General features: G+C 40.2%; 1 protein-coding gene across 3 annotated transcripts in view; it reads right to left on the bottom strand.

The window, feature by feature from the left end:
- Nucleotides 1–18,465, bottom strand: part of IL12RB2 (interleukin 12 receptor subunit beta 2) — a 68,310-nt gene that overhangs the window by 46,870 nt on the left and 2,975 nt on the right. The window contains exons 2-7 of one of the 3 annotated variants that reach the window (XM_032494540.1): nt 15,261–15,332; nt 11,619–11,731; nt 9,823–10,110; nt 2,437–2,551; nt 1,011–1,195; nt 721–863 (exon numbers count right to left, since the gene is read on the bottom strand). In XM_032494540.1, coding sequence (XP_032350431.1) covers nt 721–863; nt 1,011–1,195; nt 2,437–2,551; nt 9,823–10,110; nt 11,619–11,694 — 807 coding nt within the window. In that variant the 5' untranslated portion in view covers nt 11,695–11,731; nt 15,261–15,332. Of the gene's footprint in view, nt 1–720; nt 864–1,010; nt 1,196–2,436; nt 2,552–9,822; nt 10,111–11,618; nt 11,732–13,689; nt 14,044–15,260; nt 15,333–18,465 lie in introns of those variants that run through there. The other 2 variants (XM_032494541.1, XM_032494542.1) reach the window with 2 other exon arrangements.

Genomic DNA, 18,465 nt, shown 5'->3' with positions numbered 1-18,465 from the left:
TCCTGAGGCCAGCTGAAAAATAAAGATTGGAAACTACCAGTTTTCAAAAGGGCCTTGACGAAGTTTCTTCCTACACTAGAGATTACTTTTTACTTGGTCACAACTAGAATATGATGAATGTTTTAACGCAGACACAGAACTGGTTCCAAAAGGAAACTTTAATTATATAAGAAAATTATATAAGAAAAATTTTATTATTATACTTCTCTATATGTGAAGCTGATCCTTTCATATTATTATAAGCCACTATATTTTACAAAAATACTGAAAGGAGTATTATCCTGTATTTTTATTATAAAAAATTTAATGCTTAATATTATACCAAAGCTTTTCCTTTGGAATATCGAATTAATATAAGCCTCTGAACATTTCCTAATATTTCTCTTCCTAATATGTTAAAAAAAATTAATACAAAGTAATAATGCGATAGGGAATACAATAATAAGTAGAAATGAGTCATTTACTAGAAATAAATTGTAGAAAATTAATGTGGGTTTACAAGAAGCCCATGGCTTAAAAATTTCAGCATCAGCGATCAAATTTTAAGACATTTCTTAATAAATAGAAGCATATGTGACTTTCTGGTATATCTCAAACGTGTGTGTGTACTTTTGGGCTAAATATTCTTAAACTCCATATTTCGCCAGAGTGAAAAGAGAGATCAGGGCAGTGCTACCGAGAACCCCTCCCTGGTTTTCCCCTGCACTCTAAATCCATTACCATATTCCAGGACCTGCTGTTAATGGGCCGATATCTGAGTCGATTAAGCAGCACCAGCCCCTCATCTCTCCACTGAAGGGTACACCTGCTCACGGAAGCGTTTACAAACTTGATCCTAATGTCCCACGGAGGAAGAGGCCGCACTAGTAACCAGGACAGACAAAAAACTGTGATTCCAGCTCCAGGATCAGAAATTGACATGAGCTATAAAGAGCTGAACATTTGAGTGATTTTAAAAATAATGTCTATGTGCCATGATCGACACCTACAAAAAGTGAAATGATACGTACCTACATCCAACAATGTGAATGTGAATGGCAACGAAGCAGCATTCCCCAGACTATTGACAGCAATCACCTTGGCTGTGTAACTAGATTCAGGTGATTCAGGGGTTAGGTTGATACCAAGGTCCAAATGGTCACAATAATGATAATCACACTGCTTCTGCCAAGTTAAATTTTTTGGCCCATTTAACCTGTAAATAAAAGTCACTGTGTTTAGCAGGATACTTTATGTGCTACTGCCTCCTTTTAGTACAGAAGAGTAAAATGTTCAAATATTTAAAATTCTAGACTTTTTTTTTTAAGGTCAGTCTTACTACTAGGGGATACACTATGGGAAAATTTGTATTCTGTGGTCATAAACAGGACCATACTTCACCCCTCTTCCCTCTTATTGGTAGGATTGATATTTTTTTGACATTCATACAGATGAGTAACCATCTCTATATAGCCTGAATTCCCAAAACCCTGGCAGACATCTTGGCTCCTTAGGGCAGATCCAATCATCCAAAGGATCCATGACCACCACCTCGGTGCTTACTGCACAGAAGTGCCAGATCCTAGTACAGACCAGAACTCTGGGCCCCACTTCCTTTCCCCCATCTCCTGCTCACTTAGGCACAGTGCTACCAGCTGGATCTCTGCATGGGATTATGCAATAAAGTCCAAAAGGAAAAGAATCTCCCAGACTCTCTCTTTTAGTGGACTCTCAGGTCAGGCAAAGGTGCTTTAAAAAGAAAATCCTATAAACTTATGGTTACCAGGGGAAGAAATGGGATGGGAAGGGATAAATTGGGAGCTCAAGATTTGCAGATACTAACTACTGTATATAAAATAGATAAACAACAAGTTTCTTCTGTATAGCACAGGGAACTATATTCAATATCTTGTAGTAACCTATAGTGAAAAAATATGAAAATGAATGTATGTATGGATATGACTAAAACATTGTGCTGTACACCTGAAATTGACAAAACATTGTAAACTGACTATATTTCAACAAAATTTTTAAAAATTATGCTGGAGTTAAAAAAAAATAAATAAAAAGAAACTCCTCCAAGGCTAATGGAAAGCTACCACAGAAAAGAGTCTATTTATAGATCTTGACCCCAAGAGTCTGCAACTGCAAAAGAGAGAAGGGATATAATGCAGCCAGTTTAACCCTAGAGAGCAGGGAAGAATGTCCACAGCTGGCCTTGGATGCCCTGAAGGGCACTCTGAGTTAGTCCTCAGACCCAAGACAGAAGTTTTCACACTTCAGATGAGTGAACCAACTCTAACTGATGAACACTAGAATTTTTTTTAAGTATCTAATTATATAATTAGATGTGTCTATTGCTCCTTCTCTCTGATAAAACTAGGACTGTTAGATATTTCTAAATGTCATCCAAAAGAAGACCTACCAAAAAAGCTGCAAAAATTCAGTCTCACTCACTGTAAAGTATATGCAGTATACAGGTGGGTGTCTCGTCCTCTCTCCCAGGTGCAGGTCATGGTCCCTTGTTCTCCCTTCTGTATACAAGATAAGTTTTGAGGCTGTTCTGGAACAACTTTAAAAGGAAAGAGCAAAACTTTCTATTTTAAATAGCACACAGGTGATATTTCAATTACACTGTACCTATCTGCCAACAAGATAACAACACTTCGCCTGTGTCTCCCATACCCAGATGAGCTGGAAACTATTTCAAAATTCATCAAGTTCAAATTTGCCTCATAGGCATGAATTCCTTCAATAATAATAGCGGTAACAGTGAATATGGATCCAACACTTAACTATATGACAAGTCCTACGCTAAGTGTTTTATGTGTACTTTTTCTCAATTGCACATCATAGCAGCTACACTGCGTACCTACCACTATTATCCTCATTTTATTGAAGAGGAAAGAAATTGAGACTTAGAGGCGAAGTACCTTGCCCAAGATTCCAAAACTATGAAGTGGCAGATTCAGGGCTCCAGTCCAGGCGTGGCTGACCTGAGTCCAAGCCTGTCACCACCATGTGCTACTATTCTCCCTGACAGGTGAACATCCGGTGCTAGCTCCAGTGCCCCAGGTCATGATGAGTTTACTTTTTTAGGATGAAGCCCATTGAAACATTAGAAACCTTTCAAAATGAGGGGCTTTCTCTCTCCATTGACCTGAAATTTGCTGCCAAGACACTTCTACCCACTGACCCTAGTCATGCCTTCCTGGGCTGTACTACCTAAATCTAATTTCTGCAGCATCACTTGGATCACTTTATGAACACTTATAAATTAATTTTTTATGTACACAGACATTGACAACATTCCAGGTGCTAGGCACAGTGCTAGCTGTGGAAATGCAAAGGTGCATGAGGCAGGCACGGTCCCTTCTATTAGAAGGTATATATATTTAATGAAGCGATTTTATAGTCAAAGACGGACCTCAAAGCTAGGAGCTTCTTGGGTTTAATGGAGGTAAGAGAAAATACTCTGTTACTCGATTATTTCATTCTACCCTAGTACTGAGACCCACATGTAGATAGATGCTTTCTTTGGGTGAGATAAAACAAGTACACCACTAATGCCCCAGCTATTGTCTGCTCAGAAAAAAAGCTGTAATTGATGGAATAAAAGTTGTTTTGTCCTTAGCACACACCATAGATCTGGGTGTTATAATCGCCCACTGTGTGACTTTGGCCAAATGAGCTTCTCAGAGCTTCAGTTTCTTCATCTATAAAATGGGTATAACAATATGTAGCTCACATAGTTTTGCTTAATGGAATAATAAACCCTTTCTTTTCCTTAAAATAACAGACTATTGTATGTGTATATATAGATACACATAAGTACATTTATATATACACTTTATACAATCTGTATATACAACTACTTATGACTAAGCCATGTAAAATACTATGTTAACTTTTCATTTTATGTACAATGTCTTGTTTATCTTGGAGGTAGTAATTAATTGGTATGTTTTTCCATTTGTTTAGTTTTCTTACTAATATAATTCCAAACCCTCAAGCCAATTATCTGAATCATTATTCAACATATTCAGATGAGAATTCTATTAGTTTCTTTGGCTGGAAGAATAGTTTCTTGGAGCCTTGTGAACTTTCCAAAAAGATGTGTTTGCTTCTATGCCTGCACACAGCTTTCTAGAACTGCCAGTCCTCAGTGTCCTGGAAATTCCTTTTTTTTCCTGTTTTTTCCTCTGTGTTGGATCTCCTGTTTCTTAGATCCAATGCTTTCTTCTTTCTTGATTTAACCACTTGTGTTGGATTATACCCTCCAGCAGTTCCTTAGGAAAAGGTGCAGGAGAGGCAGTACTTTGAACATAGCTACCAACGTCATTATTCTACCCTGACACTTGACTGATATTTTAGATGAGTAGTAGAATTCTAGTTTGAAAAGAATTTTTCAGGATTCTGTAGATTATGCTCTACTGTCTTCTATACTCTAGATGGATTTTGAGAAAGCTAAAGCCATTCTGAATCTTGAACCATTGGAATACTTTATTTTTCCTCTTCAGAAGATTGTGTGGGGAGGTATAGCTCAAGTGGCAGAGTGCATGCTTAACATGCACAAGGTCCTGGGTTCAATCCCCAGCACCTCCCTTAAAAATAAATAAGTAAATAAACTTAATTCTACCCCCCCCCACAAAAAAAAAAACAACTAAAAAAGGGAAAAAAAAGAAACTGAGGAAATTTTTAAAAAGGAAAAATATAAACAAAACAAAAACAAACAAGAAGATTGTGGAATCTTCTCCTTGTCCTCACTATTCTGAATTTTCACAAAGATGTGCTTAATGAGGTCTATTTTCTTTCATTCTCATGGATTCTCAAAGAGTTCATACATTCTGGGAACTTTTATTTTTTAGTTTGGGAAACATTATTGAATTGTTTCTCTGATAATCCTCACCTCTCTTGTTTTTCTTTTTCTAAAAATCCCTAGTTTTCATAGGTTGGACCTTCCTCTAATTTAATGTTTTATCTCCTATATTTTAAAACTCTTGACTTTTTTGCTGTAATATGGGGGAAAACCTCCTCAGTTTACATTTATTCCCTCCTATTGAGTTTTTCATTTCCACTTATCAATTTTTTGGGGGGTGGGGCATGTTTTCTATTCTCTGAATGTTTTCTCTTTACAGCATCCTATTTTTGTTCTGTATGCAGTATTTTCTCTTAATTCCTAAGGTATCAAGGATAGTTTTTTTTTTTTTAACATTTCTTCTCCCTGAATACACTTCTACTTTGCTTATATGCTTTTTTCCCCACATGCTTATTTTGATTTCTGTCCTTCATGTTGGCCATTTTCCTCGGATCTTTGTATTTTTACTCATCTATGGGAGTGGGGCACTAAATTATAAATTGCAGCTCTGCAGGCATGTCAGTTGAGGTGCATTTGTTGACCCTGGGCTTCACTCCAAGGTGATCTGGCTAGAATTTCTTAGGAATCTCTGTTGCAAATAATTTTAGATACTTCCTCTTAGCCTGGTCAGATTTTCCAGAAAAGGATCTTCTAATCTGCCTGGAGGTCGGCACAGGCCTGAAAGGAGCTGTATGTCAATGTTCCTTCAGTCCCTCTGTTTTTCAGCGTGGCCCTACAATGTCAGCGGCCCTCTGACACCCACGCCGGCGTAGTGGAGCAGTGGCTGTCTGGCTATTTGGAATTAGGAAGGGGAGCTGAGGACATGTTTTATAAAGTCTCCCATTTTTATCCCTACTTTTACCCTCACTCCCAGAAGTACATGGTATCACCAATTTCCGGGTCTTTCTGGGGTGGGAGCTTCTGCATTAACTCAGGTTGCATCTTGACGTTTCTCACGGCCAGCCGTAGGCTAAGCCAGTTATGGTTGGTCCACATGCTTTCCTGCTTCCAAAACTTTGTTGCTGAGTCTCCCCTCCCACTCTTTTTGTTCTTTAGGGTTTGCGCCTCTGGAAAACTGTCTTTTTACTGCATCTTGGCTATATTTCAGGGGGAATAAAAGTAAATACATGTGTTCAAACCAACATCTTTACCCTGACACTTTATAGGGTCTTTTGATGATCGAAGGAGATATAAAGTACTTGGCGCTTTCACATAATGAAAAAGTCAGTCACATCCTCACCTTTACTCCTTAACGTTGGCAGAGCATTTCATTTTAAAGACCATAGCTTTTAATCACAAATCAACTTTCTCAACGTGAGTTTGCTGGACCATGAAATCAATGTGTCTACTTCAGCTAGGACTTGGTTTGGTCAGAGACTGTCTGTCTCAGGGGAAGCCAGACCTAATTCTCTTCAATACAAATTATAATATAATATGTATATATTACAATAGCTGATGCCAAGGAAAGGACAGAAATCAAAGTCTCTGAAAATTAAAATAGTTTACAGTGTAATCAGTTGTTATAAGTACTATGCTTGTTATTATTTTTTAAAGCCCTACTTCTTACGGGAAATAAAAAGTCTTAGAAAAATGGCTTTCAGAAATATCAACAGCCAAGAGTACACTGAAAACAACTAAGCAAGAATCTACTGTCTTTCATTTATTTCCTTGATTGTCCAAACAGTCTGCGGCTCAATGCTCGGAGGTTAAATAGAGCACTGGTTGTTTAGCTACTACACATTTGGACGAGCTCTGAGAGCACCACGAGCCCAGGCAAGAGGCTGAGGGGAGAAAGTTCAAAGGCCATTTACCCATTTCCAGTTCTGACGCATCAGCCAACTTTATGGCAGGCCCTCTCAGGACATGCAATGGCCCTAGGGGCTCCTACTTGTCACAGACAAAGAAAACGGGCCACTGGCTCCTTCAATAGCTAGGATTGGGCTTACTGCACTGGGGAAAATCAACATTCATTGTGTCTTTTCTTGGAATGACTAGCCATACTCAGAAAAAGGTGTTGCTTCCAGGCAGTCCTTCACCTCAAAGGTGCTAAGCTTGTTCAAAGAGCAGCCGTTTGATGGTGTGGTTACCACCTGAGCACGCTGCACAAGGCAGCATTCCAGCAGCAGCGTCCAGCTGAGCTGCACCAGTCAGACACTCTTCACCATCTCCCTAGGTCTTCCGATGCTGCAAAGTGTCACAGACCCATCCACATACTCTGGGTGGAAAAGGAAACAAACGAAAAGGGGTTGCAGCACTCTGATGCATCAGAGCAAAGACAAGAAATGGAATGGCCAAGAAAGGACATCTGTAGGGCACTGACTTTCAAGGCCATTGTCAGCCTCCTGCAGCACTGCGGACGCCGGGAACTGATATCACAGGGCTGAGGATGTCTAATGCCAATATGGTATGTTGGTCTAGTAGGATGGAGAATTACCTGGATGAAATATTCAGGTGTTCTGAGGACAAGGGAGGTGAGGATCAATGGTACTTTTTAGAAAATTTTTTGTTTTGCCTATAATCAATGCTGCTTGTACTTCCTGTCAAGAGAAACATGCTCAGCTACCCAGCATGCTGCACACATGAAGGAAAGAGCAAAACTGATGGCATTGCAACCCGAGCGCTCAACATTTAAGTGCCTCCTATGTGCCTGGTACTAGATTAAGCACTTTGCATACAAGGCATCACCTAATCACTACAACCATCTTACGGGGCAGGTGTTAGTATCTTCATAACACAGATGGAGAAACTGAGGCTCACACAACTGAAACTATGGGTCTGCCGTTAGTGGCACTCAAAGCCCCTGCTCCTTCCACTACACCACAGGCTGTCAGAGCTGACAGTATGTGATTCATGAGTGATGTGAGCAGGAGCCCCTGAGCTGGAAGACGAGTACTGGATCCAGGTTGTGCCTTCTGACCCCTAAATGACTTGCTTGGCCATTTGCTTGGTGTTCTGCTCAATGCTTGTGGTGGCCCTCCAGGAAAACTGCCTGGCACCAACCATATCCTTATGGGTCACAGAGAAGAGGCTTCCATCTTTCCTGAAAGGTCTCACTGAGCTCTCTCTAACTGTCTTCCTGCAGGGACCCTGTCCTTGCACCGTGGTCAGCCAGTCCACTGCAGCAGTTCCTCCTGCTCTCCTCATGCCTCTCACCTGCCACTCGGGAGCTTCCCTGGAACCACAGGGGCACAGAGTGCCGTGGGATTGCTCAGGGCCTACGCATGCTCATGGGCCCTCGAGGCTGCAGGCTGCAAGCTGCAGGAAGGTGTGCTGCTGGCTCACCCTGTGCACTGTGGCTCAGGCTGCAGACGCCAACTCTGACATATTAGTTCTTACCCCCAGCAGCTGCCTGGAGGCACCAGCAATGCAAGGCAGCAGTGTGTGGGAGCTCACCCTGTGGGTGAGCTTTGACCAATGGCAGACAGTTAAATTCTCTCACCTGTCACTATATTTTCATATATTCTTTCTGGGGATGTCCCTAGTGACCAAGTAACCAGTTGTATTTTCTGTTGACACTGTGGCCAACTCAGTAACTTAACTACCTCAAGTCTGCTTTGCTCCTGTCCTGGTTCACTCCCTCGTTCTTGCTTCCCTGGAAGCAACTCCCCTCTCCCCAAGAAGTCTTAGCATGCCAGTTCTGCCTCAGGAAGTTTTCTAGGAAACCAAGGAAAGGATAGTAAGTATAATGATAGTTCTCTTTTACCTCTGCTAAGCACAACAGCCAGTGGTCAGGAGTGAGGGTGGATGGAAGAACTATTTTTTGTGCATTAAGTTAGGGAAGAAGTGCTTAGCCTTGGGTAGTCATCCTGGGCTGCAGATGTCAAGAGGGACATCTCTTTCTTCTTTTTAGGAAGTTGTGGCTTTGAACAAATTCTCACAAGCCAAGAAGGCATGAAGACTCAGCTGTGGAAAACCATTTTTCTGCCGCTGGAGTCCAAGGGCAACAGGTAAATGATCTTAATGGCCAAAAAGAGGAGAGAAAAAGAGACAGAGAAAGAAAGGGGGTGGGGGAAAGGGGGAGAAGAGGAGAGGCAAGAAGAGAGGAGAAGGAAACTGAGTAAAAGAGATCCCAGTTCTACTGACTCGGACTTCTCACATCAAGGTGCTCATATTACTCTCAAGATTAAGTACATCCAAGAGAAAAAAAAATGCCATTTGCAGCAACATGGATGGACCTAGAGATTATCATATTCAGTGAAGTAAGTCAGACAGAGAAAGACAAATACCACATGATACCACTTACATGTGGAATCTAAAAAATATTGATACAAAAAAACTCATTTACAAAAAAGAAACAGACCCACAGACATAGAAAACAAACTTATGGTTACCAGGGAGGAAGGGGGTGGTAAGGGATAAACCGGGAGTTTGAGATGTGCAGATACTAACTACTATATGTAAAATAGATAGACAACAAGTTTATACTGCATAGTGCAGGGAACTATATTCAGTATCTTATAGTAACCTACAATGAAAAAGAATATGGGAAGGAATATATGTATGTATATGTATGACTGAAACGTTATGCTGTACACCAGAAATTGACACAACACTGTAAACTGCCTATTCTTCAAGAAATAGAGGAAAAAATGATATAAATGAACTTATTTACAAACCAGAAATAGTCTCACAGACATAGAAAACAAACTATGATTACCAAAGGGGAACGGGGTGGGGAAGACGGATAAATCTGGAATTTGAGATTAACATATACCCACTATTATGTATAAAATAGATAAACAATAAGGGCCTACTGTATAGCACAGAGAACTATATTCAATATCTTGTAGTAACCTATAATGGAAAAGAACCTGAAAAAGAACACACACACACACACACAACTACACTTCAATTAAAAAAAAAAGATGAAATACATCCATGTGGTGGGAGAAGAAAGAACACTGTCCTATATTTGGATTTCTGCTTAATACATGACAAATACCAGACGATGACCAGTTTTTAGGAACTCAGAATGGAATGCTTACCACCAACAGAGATCTCTGCCCCACATATTCGAATCTCCTCGTTACTGCTACAAGCCAGTTTGCAGACAAACAGAGTTGTACCCAGGGGAAGACCTGAGACTTGAGAACTGAGGGAGTGACCATGCTGAAAATGGATTCTTCGGTCGAACTTGTAGAGGATTAACTTGTTAAAACTGGGGTATCGCAAGCAGCCTTGTTGGGGCTTCAAAGAGCACGAAATATTGACAGCTGATCCAAGTGAAATTACGTGGGAAGGTCCCACAGTCACATCTCCCCTCTTGCACACATCTGCAATAAGACACAAACGCAATCCCAATCAGCACATAGGAAACCCATTTCAAGATGGAGGGTTTGTGTACTTCCCTAAAGCTGGGTAAAACTAACCCCATCAAATCGTAGAAACAGACATAAGCTACACGGCTCTGGCTGTACTGCTGAAGCACAGTGAGGACAGAAGGCAACCCTCTAAAAGTCTAACTGTATTTGAATTAAAATACACAGCCTTCTCAAAACAGTAATACTACAACCAGAACTATAAATAGGAAAGTGGTGAAAAAATAGAGTTGGAAGAACATTCAGGAACACAGTTCCAAGAAAAACCAATCTCTCTTACATGCAAATTATTCACTAGACTACTAAAAAGTACTTCCCAGAAAAAAATCACATTTGTTTCCATTTATAATTTATAATACTTACTTCAATACTCATACCAAAAAGATTATAAAAGCTATTAAAAACATTTTAAAGGCTATTACAAATGTTAAGGGGCAGATGTGGGAATACATTAGGGATATAATGTATGTGTAACCTCTACATTTATTTTATAACAAGGAGAAAATATTCAGGGGCTCTGGTGTGTTTGCAGTTGGCATCAAGGATAGAAATTAGGTCTAACCTGCCATACTTTGCTATTCCTTCAAGATGTAAGACCCTGGACTGGATGAACCATTACCCAATACAGCTAATATGAAATTACATGAATGTATTCTTCTTTTAAAAAGAGTTTTCCGTATTATTTACTATGTGCCAGGTCCCACATTAAACTCTTAGTTAAAAGAGAGATCATTCTTACTCTCTATAAGTTTGTATATGTAAATATGACAACTAATCACAAATTAGCAGTTTAAGGTAGTACTCAGTAACTGTCAATGAAAAATGAAAAAAACCTCAGAACTATAGATACACCCTGGATTTTTAGATGTGAGATAAAGCCTCCACCAATTTTTTTTTTTTTTGGTAATTATAAAGTTGCTTGGATTAACTACCATAAACAGAAACTGGTTAAAAAAAGTTATTCAAATCAAATAAAGGAAATACTGAATATTTATTTTAAGTGAAAAGTTTTAATTTTCAGAACTAAAACTAAAAGTCTCTTTCTCTCTCTTATGTTTCTGTTTCTTTGATTTTCTTTGATCCTAATGGGCCAGCAGGTAAAAAATAAGCAAAGAAAATGCCAACCTTCTTTTTTTTTTTTTTTAGTATAATTGAATCTGTTCATGAACACCCTCTGTTAAAATGCACAATAACATAAAACATTCATTCATGATATCTAGTTTGGTTACCTAGTCACTTTCTTAAGAGGAAATGATATGACTGGACTCTTAATCATTGGTATGAATTAAATAAAATACATATTAGTTACAGACATAGAACCAGACTTACCCACTTACCCATGAGAGGAAACTGACTACAGAAGACCAACTACCAGGACATGTGCCACACATACATATTTTATCTGAAACTGAGGACTTTAAACCAAAAATCCCTCCACGGATCAGATTCCAGAAATAGCTTACCTATTTTGGCCTTAACCAACAGTGACATGATGACAAAAATAAGTGCCAGTGAGCATCCTCTAACTGTATGTGCCATGAACAGTCAACTCTGGAATGCACCTCTGTATTTTTCCCTGTTAAAAAAACCCACAAATTCATTCATGTTAAAGACATTCAGAAAATACCAGAACTAACACCATTTAGAAGATAAAATGTCCCTTTAATTTTCTCCATATTGTTAAGATTTTTTTTTTAATGAAGTCTTTTAGAATTGGGTTTAAATACTTTGAGACTATGGGCAAGTCACTTAACCTTCTGAGCCTCAGTCTCACACAAAACTTATTTTCTTCCAAACAGGGCTGCATCATTATAGTCAAACTCAGACTTAAATTCCAAGAGTAGTGAGAATTTCTGACCCAGTCATGTGCTTTTGGAAGTAACAGGAGATTCAAAAGGGCTGATAACTCCCCAACCCTTCCCTGCCCTTGAATTTAGTAAAAGATTGATCTCCTTGGCTGTAAGAAAAGAATCCCACGGGTTCTGAGGGGGCTGTTCGGGTCTTCTACAGAAGTTCAATTTCACTTGTTTGTTTGCTTGCTTACTCACTACTTACTTATTTTACTAAGTACTTGAATCTTGAATGATTTGGAAAAATGCAATTATCTGTTTACAATTTAAACCTAAGGAGAGACTTTAGCAAATTCTCTAAATTCTATTAAAGGTGGGCAAAAAACTCATGAAGTAGGCTGGAAAGTCCTGTGATGTCAGGCCACTGGGAACAAGTCAATGCAAACGTTCATCTCAATTCCACGCCTAGAAATGTGCCAGAACGGACTGGAGAGCCTCAGAAAAATTCACTCGTTCACTGGACAGAGATGGCTGCCATTCATGTGCCAGGATGGAGCTAAGTGCTGGAGATACAACAGTTCTGCCCCGGTGGGCTTCTAGGACCATGTCCACTTGCTCTTTTGACTCCTCCACCTCCAACCCAGTCATCACTCAGGGAAGCTCCCAAATAATATTAGCATCTTTTCAATAGTTTTTACTCATTGCTCTTCCTCCTCCTCCTGACTTTTAAGTCTTGGAGGACCTTAGCGCACTCAAGACATTATTTTTTTCTCTATTTCTACTCTCTCCCAAGGGGTCTCACCTGGTCCCCTGGCTCTAGGTATCACCTCTATGCTAAAGACTCTCAGATGCTTTTCTGCAACTCAGATATTGCTCTGAGCTCCAGCCTCACATGTCTGTCTCCTTTGCATCACTTCTTGGACATCTAGCAGACTGTTTAATATTAGTATGTGCAATTTGAACTTTTGGTTCCCCTTTTCCAAACTGGTTCTTCCCCTAGCCTTTTCTACCTCAGGGAGTAACATTTTTATCCCTTAAGTTGCTCAAAAACTCAACATCATCCTTGATTCCACCCTCTTTCTCATGCCCCATAGCCAAACCATCACTAAGTCCTGTCAATTTTACCTCCAGAATGTGTCACAGATCAGGCAACTTCTCTCCATTTCTACCGTCTTCACCCTAGTCTGAACCATCATCATCTTTCCTCTAGGTGACTACAGTAGCTCCTTAATGTGTCTCTCCAATCCATCCCTGCCCCTGTCTAAGTCATTTTTCACATAGCTGACTACCTTTTAAAAACATACATCAGATTATGTTACCTGCTTCACAGCACCACTGCTTAAACCCTGTCCAAGGGTCCCACTGCTGTTAGAAAAATCCGAAGTCCTCACCACACAGGACTCTTTCAGCCGCTGCACGGCTTCACGTCTCCCATCTCGCCACCATCATTTGCTCTACTTTTTTGCCTTCCCAGCTCTGCTTCATTCACACTGGCCTTCAGACTGTTCCTTGAACAAGACATGCCCTTTGCTGCTCCGGGTTCTCTGCACTTTTCATTTCCTCTGCTAGAATCCTCTTCCCCCGGCTCTTAGTGGCTGACTGACTTACATCATTCAGATCTCAGATCATGTGTCACTTCCTCAGAGAGCCCCTCCCTGACCACCTAGCCAAAGTGGTCTTGCCCAGCTCCTTTCTATTCATCACCTTATTTATTGATTGATTTCATGGTAGAATCTGTACTTACCTTGTTAATTTACTTGATTACTTGTTTGTCATCTATCCTTGTGCTAGATTTCAGCCACCATGTGAGCAGGAACACTGACTGTCCTGCTCACTGCTGTATGCCAGCACTCGGCATTGGGAGAGAGTACTCAAAAAATGTTTATTGAGAGAAAGAAAGAAGGGAAAGGGGAGGTGGAGGGAGGCACATGAGCTGACCCACCAAAGATGTCCATGCCCTCATCCCCAGAAACTATGAATATTTTATATTGCATGACAAAGGGACTTTGGAGATGTGATTAAAGCTGGGGACCTTGAGGCGGCAAGATTATCCTGGGTATGCAAGTAGGCCCTAAAAATCTAAGAGTCCTTGTGGATGAGGGAGGCAGAGAGTTGGTCAGAGCTGTGATGTCAGGATTGCTGCCGCTGACTTCAAAGTTGGAGGAAGAGGGCCTGAGCCAAGGAATGTGGTGGCCTCTAAAACTGAGGGATGAATCTCAGTTTACAAATAAAATGTAAACTGTGAGTCTTGGTTAAAAATGTTTGAGAAACACTGATCTAAGCTGAAGTCTGACAGTTTCACACCCTCTAAATCATAGAGCTCAAGGTCACGACACATGATGGCCTCTGTGAGCAAATTCCTGTCGTTGTCACCAGCCACGTCCACCACTACTGACACTCCATTGTCTGGTAGCACTGAGCGCTTCTATTCCTCTGCACACCCCAGGCCAGTCCATGCTTCTGTGTCTTTGTTCATGCTATTCTCTTACCTTTCCACTGTTCTTAGACTGGCCAAGTCTTACTCATCCTTCCCAACTCAGCTCAGACACCTTTTATTCATTTATTCAGCAAATACATATTGAGCAGTCTGCTATATGCTTAGGGCTTGAGAGAGAGTGGAGGACAAGACAGACAGGGTTTAGCTCTCATGGAACCAACATTTTGGAGTAGAAAGACAGAAAATAAACACATAACACACACATGAATTCAGATAATGACAAAAGGCTACAGGAAGAAACTGGGGAGGAGAGAAAACGGTGAATGAAGGCGTTTCTAGGAGGTGAAACTCAAGCTGAGATTGGTCCAGGCCAGGCAAAAACTCAGAAAGAATTTTTACGACAGAGAAAACGGTGAGCTTTGTAAAGCTTGGCGGCAGAGGAACGAGCCTGCTGTGGGTGAGGCACAGAAGTAAGGTCAGGGTAGCTGGGGAAAGTGACTGTGGAGAGAATGGTATGAAACAAAACTGGAGAAGGCAGCAGAAGTCAGGTCCACCACGGGCTTGTCTGTCATGGAAAGGAGCCTGGATTTTGCTCTGAAATCTATGGGAAGCCACTGGTGTATATTTAGAGGTTTTATTTATTTATTTACTGGGTTTTAATTTGGGTGTCCCACGATATGAATTACATTAAACACACAAACATACAAAAGCAAACAAACAGGAAAACTCATCTTGGCCCCGTACAGAGAGGCCAGAGCGGAAGCTAGCAGACCCATCAGGAAGCAATTGCAGAGACCCAATTAGAAAATGATGGTGATGTGGATCACGGTGACAACAGTGGAGATGGAAAGAAGTGGCCAGATCTTAGGAAGGCTTACCAAATCTCCAGGTCAGACTGAAGCCTCCTGTGAGAGTCTTCATAGCATCCTGGCATCCTCCTATCTTAGCACCTGCCATAGTAAGTAAAACTAATTTAATTAGGTATCTGCCTGTCTCCCCCATTAGCTTGCAAGCTCCTTACAGGCAGAGGCCACACTCTGTGGCACATGGTAGGCAGAAACTTAAGTGGTTTTTCCATTTTTTACTTATAGTTCAGTTTAATGTAACTACAATACAGTAAAACTACACTTAAATTTCATCCTGCTACATTGTATTCAACATCATTAATAGGTTTTTGTTTATTATAGCTACCTTAGTTGCTTCTTTAAAATTTGGAATATTTTGGCATGAAGGAAATTATGAATTGAATTAGAAGATAACTGAATGGACAGATACATAGGGATTAAATATGTTTCTGTTTCCTAACTGCAAAGAGTATCTACAGGGTATCTCTCAAGGTGTATTGCAACTTAGGGAGCTATAACATTCTCCAAATAGTAAAATATTCAATTGGTTATTACAAGAATTTTAAAAATGTATATATATGAAAAGTGTATATATATGAAATATATATATATATACACACCTACATATGAAGTAGAGGCTAAATCTGAGTTTAGATAGTACATTGATCCAAACACAAACATGCTCATTTTCTCCGAATGACCAGGTAAAACAGCTTCTTCATTTATAAGAAACTCAGAACTCTGAAGTCCTTCAAGTAAATGAGGTATCTTCCAATAAAATGAAACCTGTCAACTGTAAACATCCTTCATACAGCCTGCCTGGGGGGTCGATATTAAAACTACAACCCTGTCTTGAATCAGAAAATCAAAGTGTGCTATGTCATTGACTCATCACTCAAGTGGTGACAGTTTCCAGACAGTGAAAACAATGTCTCAGGGAGGGGGGCGGGGACCAGGCAGAAACACAGCAAGTGGCAGGAAGACAAAGACAACAGTCACCCCCTCAGTGAGTCTCTTCCCTCACTTCTCCAGGAAGAAGCACAAAATACAAAGCTCCTTCAAAATCACATTTGACTAGGCTAAGAAAAACCCTTACCACGGTGATAATTTCATGCAGGCAGGAATACTTCCTATTTCCATGTTACTTTTCTTCTGTAGCACCACAGTAAGTTCAAGGGGCAGCATGGTATTGTGGAAAAGAAAAAGGCCAGTGAATCTCAGTTCCACTGTGTGCTATTAATCGTAAGGGTGCCATTTCCTCATTTACGCAGTAAGTATAGCAATACCCACCTACACAAAGTTACCAGGAAGATGGCTATGCTAGTGCCATGCGCCCATGAGAATACCCAGCACAGAGTAGGCACTCCACTGAGGCTAGCTCCCATTCCCCTTCTGGGTCCAGCTTTTGAATCTCTTTTCTAAATAAATCACTTTTATGACCGCAATGTACTGTATGTTTTGTTAGACTAGGTAAAACATTATATGTTAGGCAATCTTAAGCCTGGCTATCAAAGCATTTAATAAGCCAGAGAAGAGAGGAACCTCAAAGGTTAGCTAGTAATTACCATGCCCTGCTGTTCCTTTCCCCTCCCAACAGCTGACATTTGAGCCTGGGCCACTGCAGAACAACCAAATGATTGTTTTGAACGTGCATTAAGGCCATCTGCCTTACAAATACATGCCAGTAATTACCCACTCGACTCAATGAGGCAGGGTACAAAATCCATCCCTTCTGCTGGCAAGGCTACTGACAGAAAAGTCTCATTGGTGGCAGACCAGTTTAAAGACAACAATTTGCAAATCATTTATTCTCCATTTCTCATTTTATAGATAGATAAACTGAGTCCTAGAGAAAAGAGGGGACTTGCCAAAGGCCACATGAATAATCCAGACCAGAAGGTGCTCCCAATTTCTAATCCAACATTACTTCTAGCATGTGAGATTGCTTCTGATCAGTAGCAACAGTAGCAGCATAATACTAACAATAACACTAATATTAATACTGCCCTAATGCTAATGCTACAGTCCACCGATCTCTTATGACGTTCATGCACATTACGTACAAAATTCATGATACCCATCTAGTAAAGCACTTACAATGCCTAATGCTTTAATCTTCAGAAGCTTGAATCATTATTTCTGATACCTGCCTCCATCAAGAGGATCAAACAGACCAAAAAACCCAGGTGTACATACAGTATGTAACCATTTCTAATGATCTATTCCATTATGAGGATGGAAAGGGAAATCAAATCCATCCAGTAGCTAACTTGCAAATAATTCATTGGAGCCATCCTTCTCTTCTCCGTGCCTGTCCATGAGCTACGTCATGAAGAACAGCCTCCTGAGTGAACCATTATCTCCCTCTTCCTTCTGAGTCTACCATTTGGTGAAAAAAATCTTAATAAGCCATGACATAGACAAATCCTGGCCTGCCAGCTCGCCGATCATCATATCAGCCCCTTCATAATGCCATGTTACATGGCTTGAAGGGGAAGGAAGGTAACCACATCACTCCCCTCTGCTTTTTCGTCTTTCTAACCAACAGTTCCAACTCCCATGACATGAGCTGAATTGGAGGCACACCTGTTTCCCTGTCTTTTGCAGCTGCTGAGGCTCTCTTGAATTTTCTCTCATCTACTGGGAAGAATTTGTAGTCCTACTTTTACTCAGAGAAGAAAAGAAAGAGAAGTTCCTTCTCTTGCTTGAAGTTTTGGTTCTTTTTTTTTTTTTTTAATTTCAGTCATAGTGTTTTCTCCTTTCCCTCTTTACCACCTCTTTATCATTTTTCTTAACAAAGGTTTCCTTGGGCTTTCCTCCCTTCTTTTCTGTTTTTCTGGAATGTTCTTTCCATCAGTCCTATTTGTCTTTCTTTCCATTTCAGATCTATTACACCAGATATAAGAGACTCCTGAAATGTTTTGTGTGAACAAATTACATTTAAAATGTATTAAGGAATCTTATCAGGCCCCAACCCCAGAATCATGTGTACTATAAACTGTCTTGTAAATTGAACAAGCATTCACACAATAGAACAATAAAAAGGAAACAAAGAAAGAAGAAACAAGACATGGATAGAGTCTTGAAGAAACAAGGTACTTTCAAATCGACTGGTGTTTTTTGCTGTTTTTCCTTTCTTTAATTAGCTCCATAAGGCTACAATTTTCATGACACATGTTCAATCAAGTTTCAACAACTCAACCTTCTCTATTTCTACTCTCTGCATCCTTCAAGAGCT

The sequence above is a fragment of the Camelus ferus genome, chromosome 13 (assembly GCF_009834535.1).
Source record: "Camelus ferus isolate YT-003-E chromosome 13, BCGSAC_Cfer_1.0, whole genome shotgun sequence".
Classification (NCBI taxonomy): domain Eukaryota; kingdom Metazoa; phylum Chordata; class Mammalia; order Artiodactyla; family Camelidae; genus Camelus; species Camelus ferus.
Note: the sequence above shows the minus strand (reverse complement) of the source record. Positions and strands in the feature narration are given on the sequence as shown.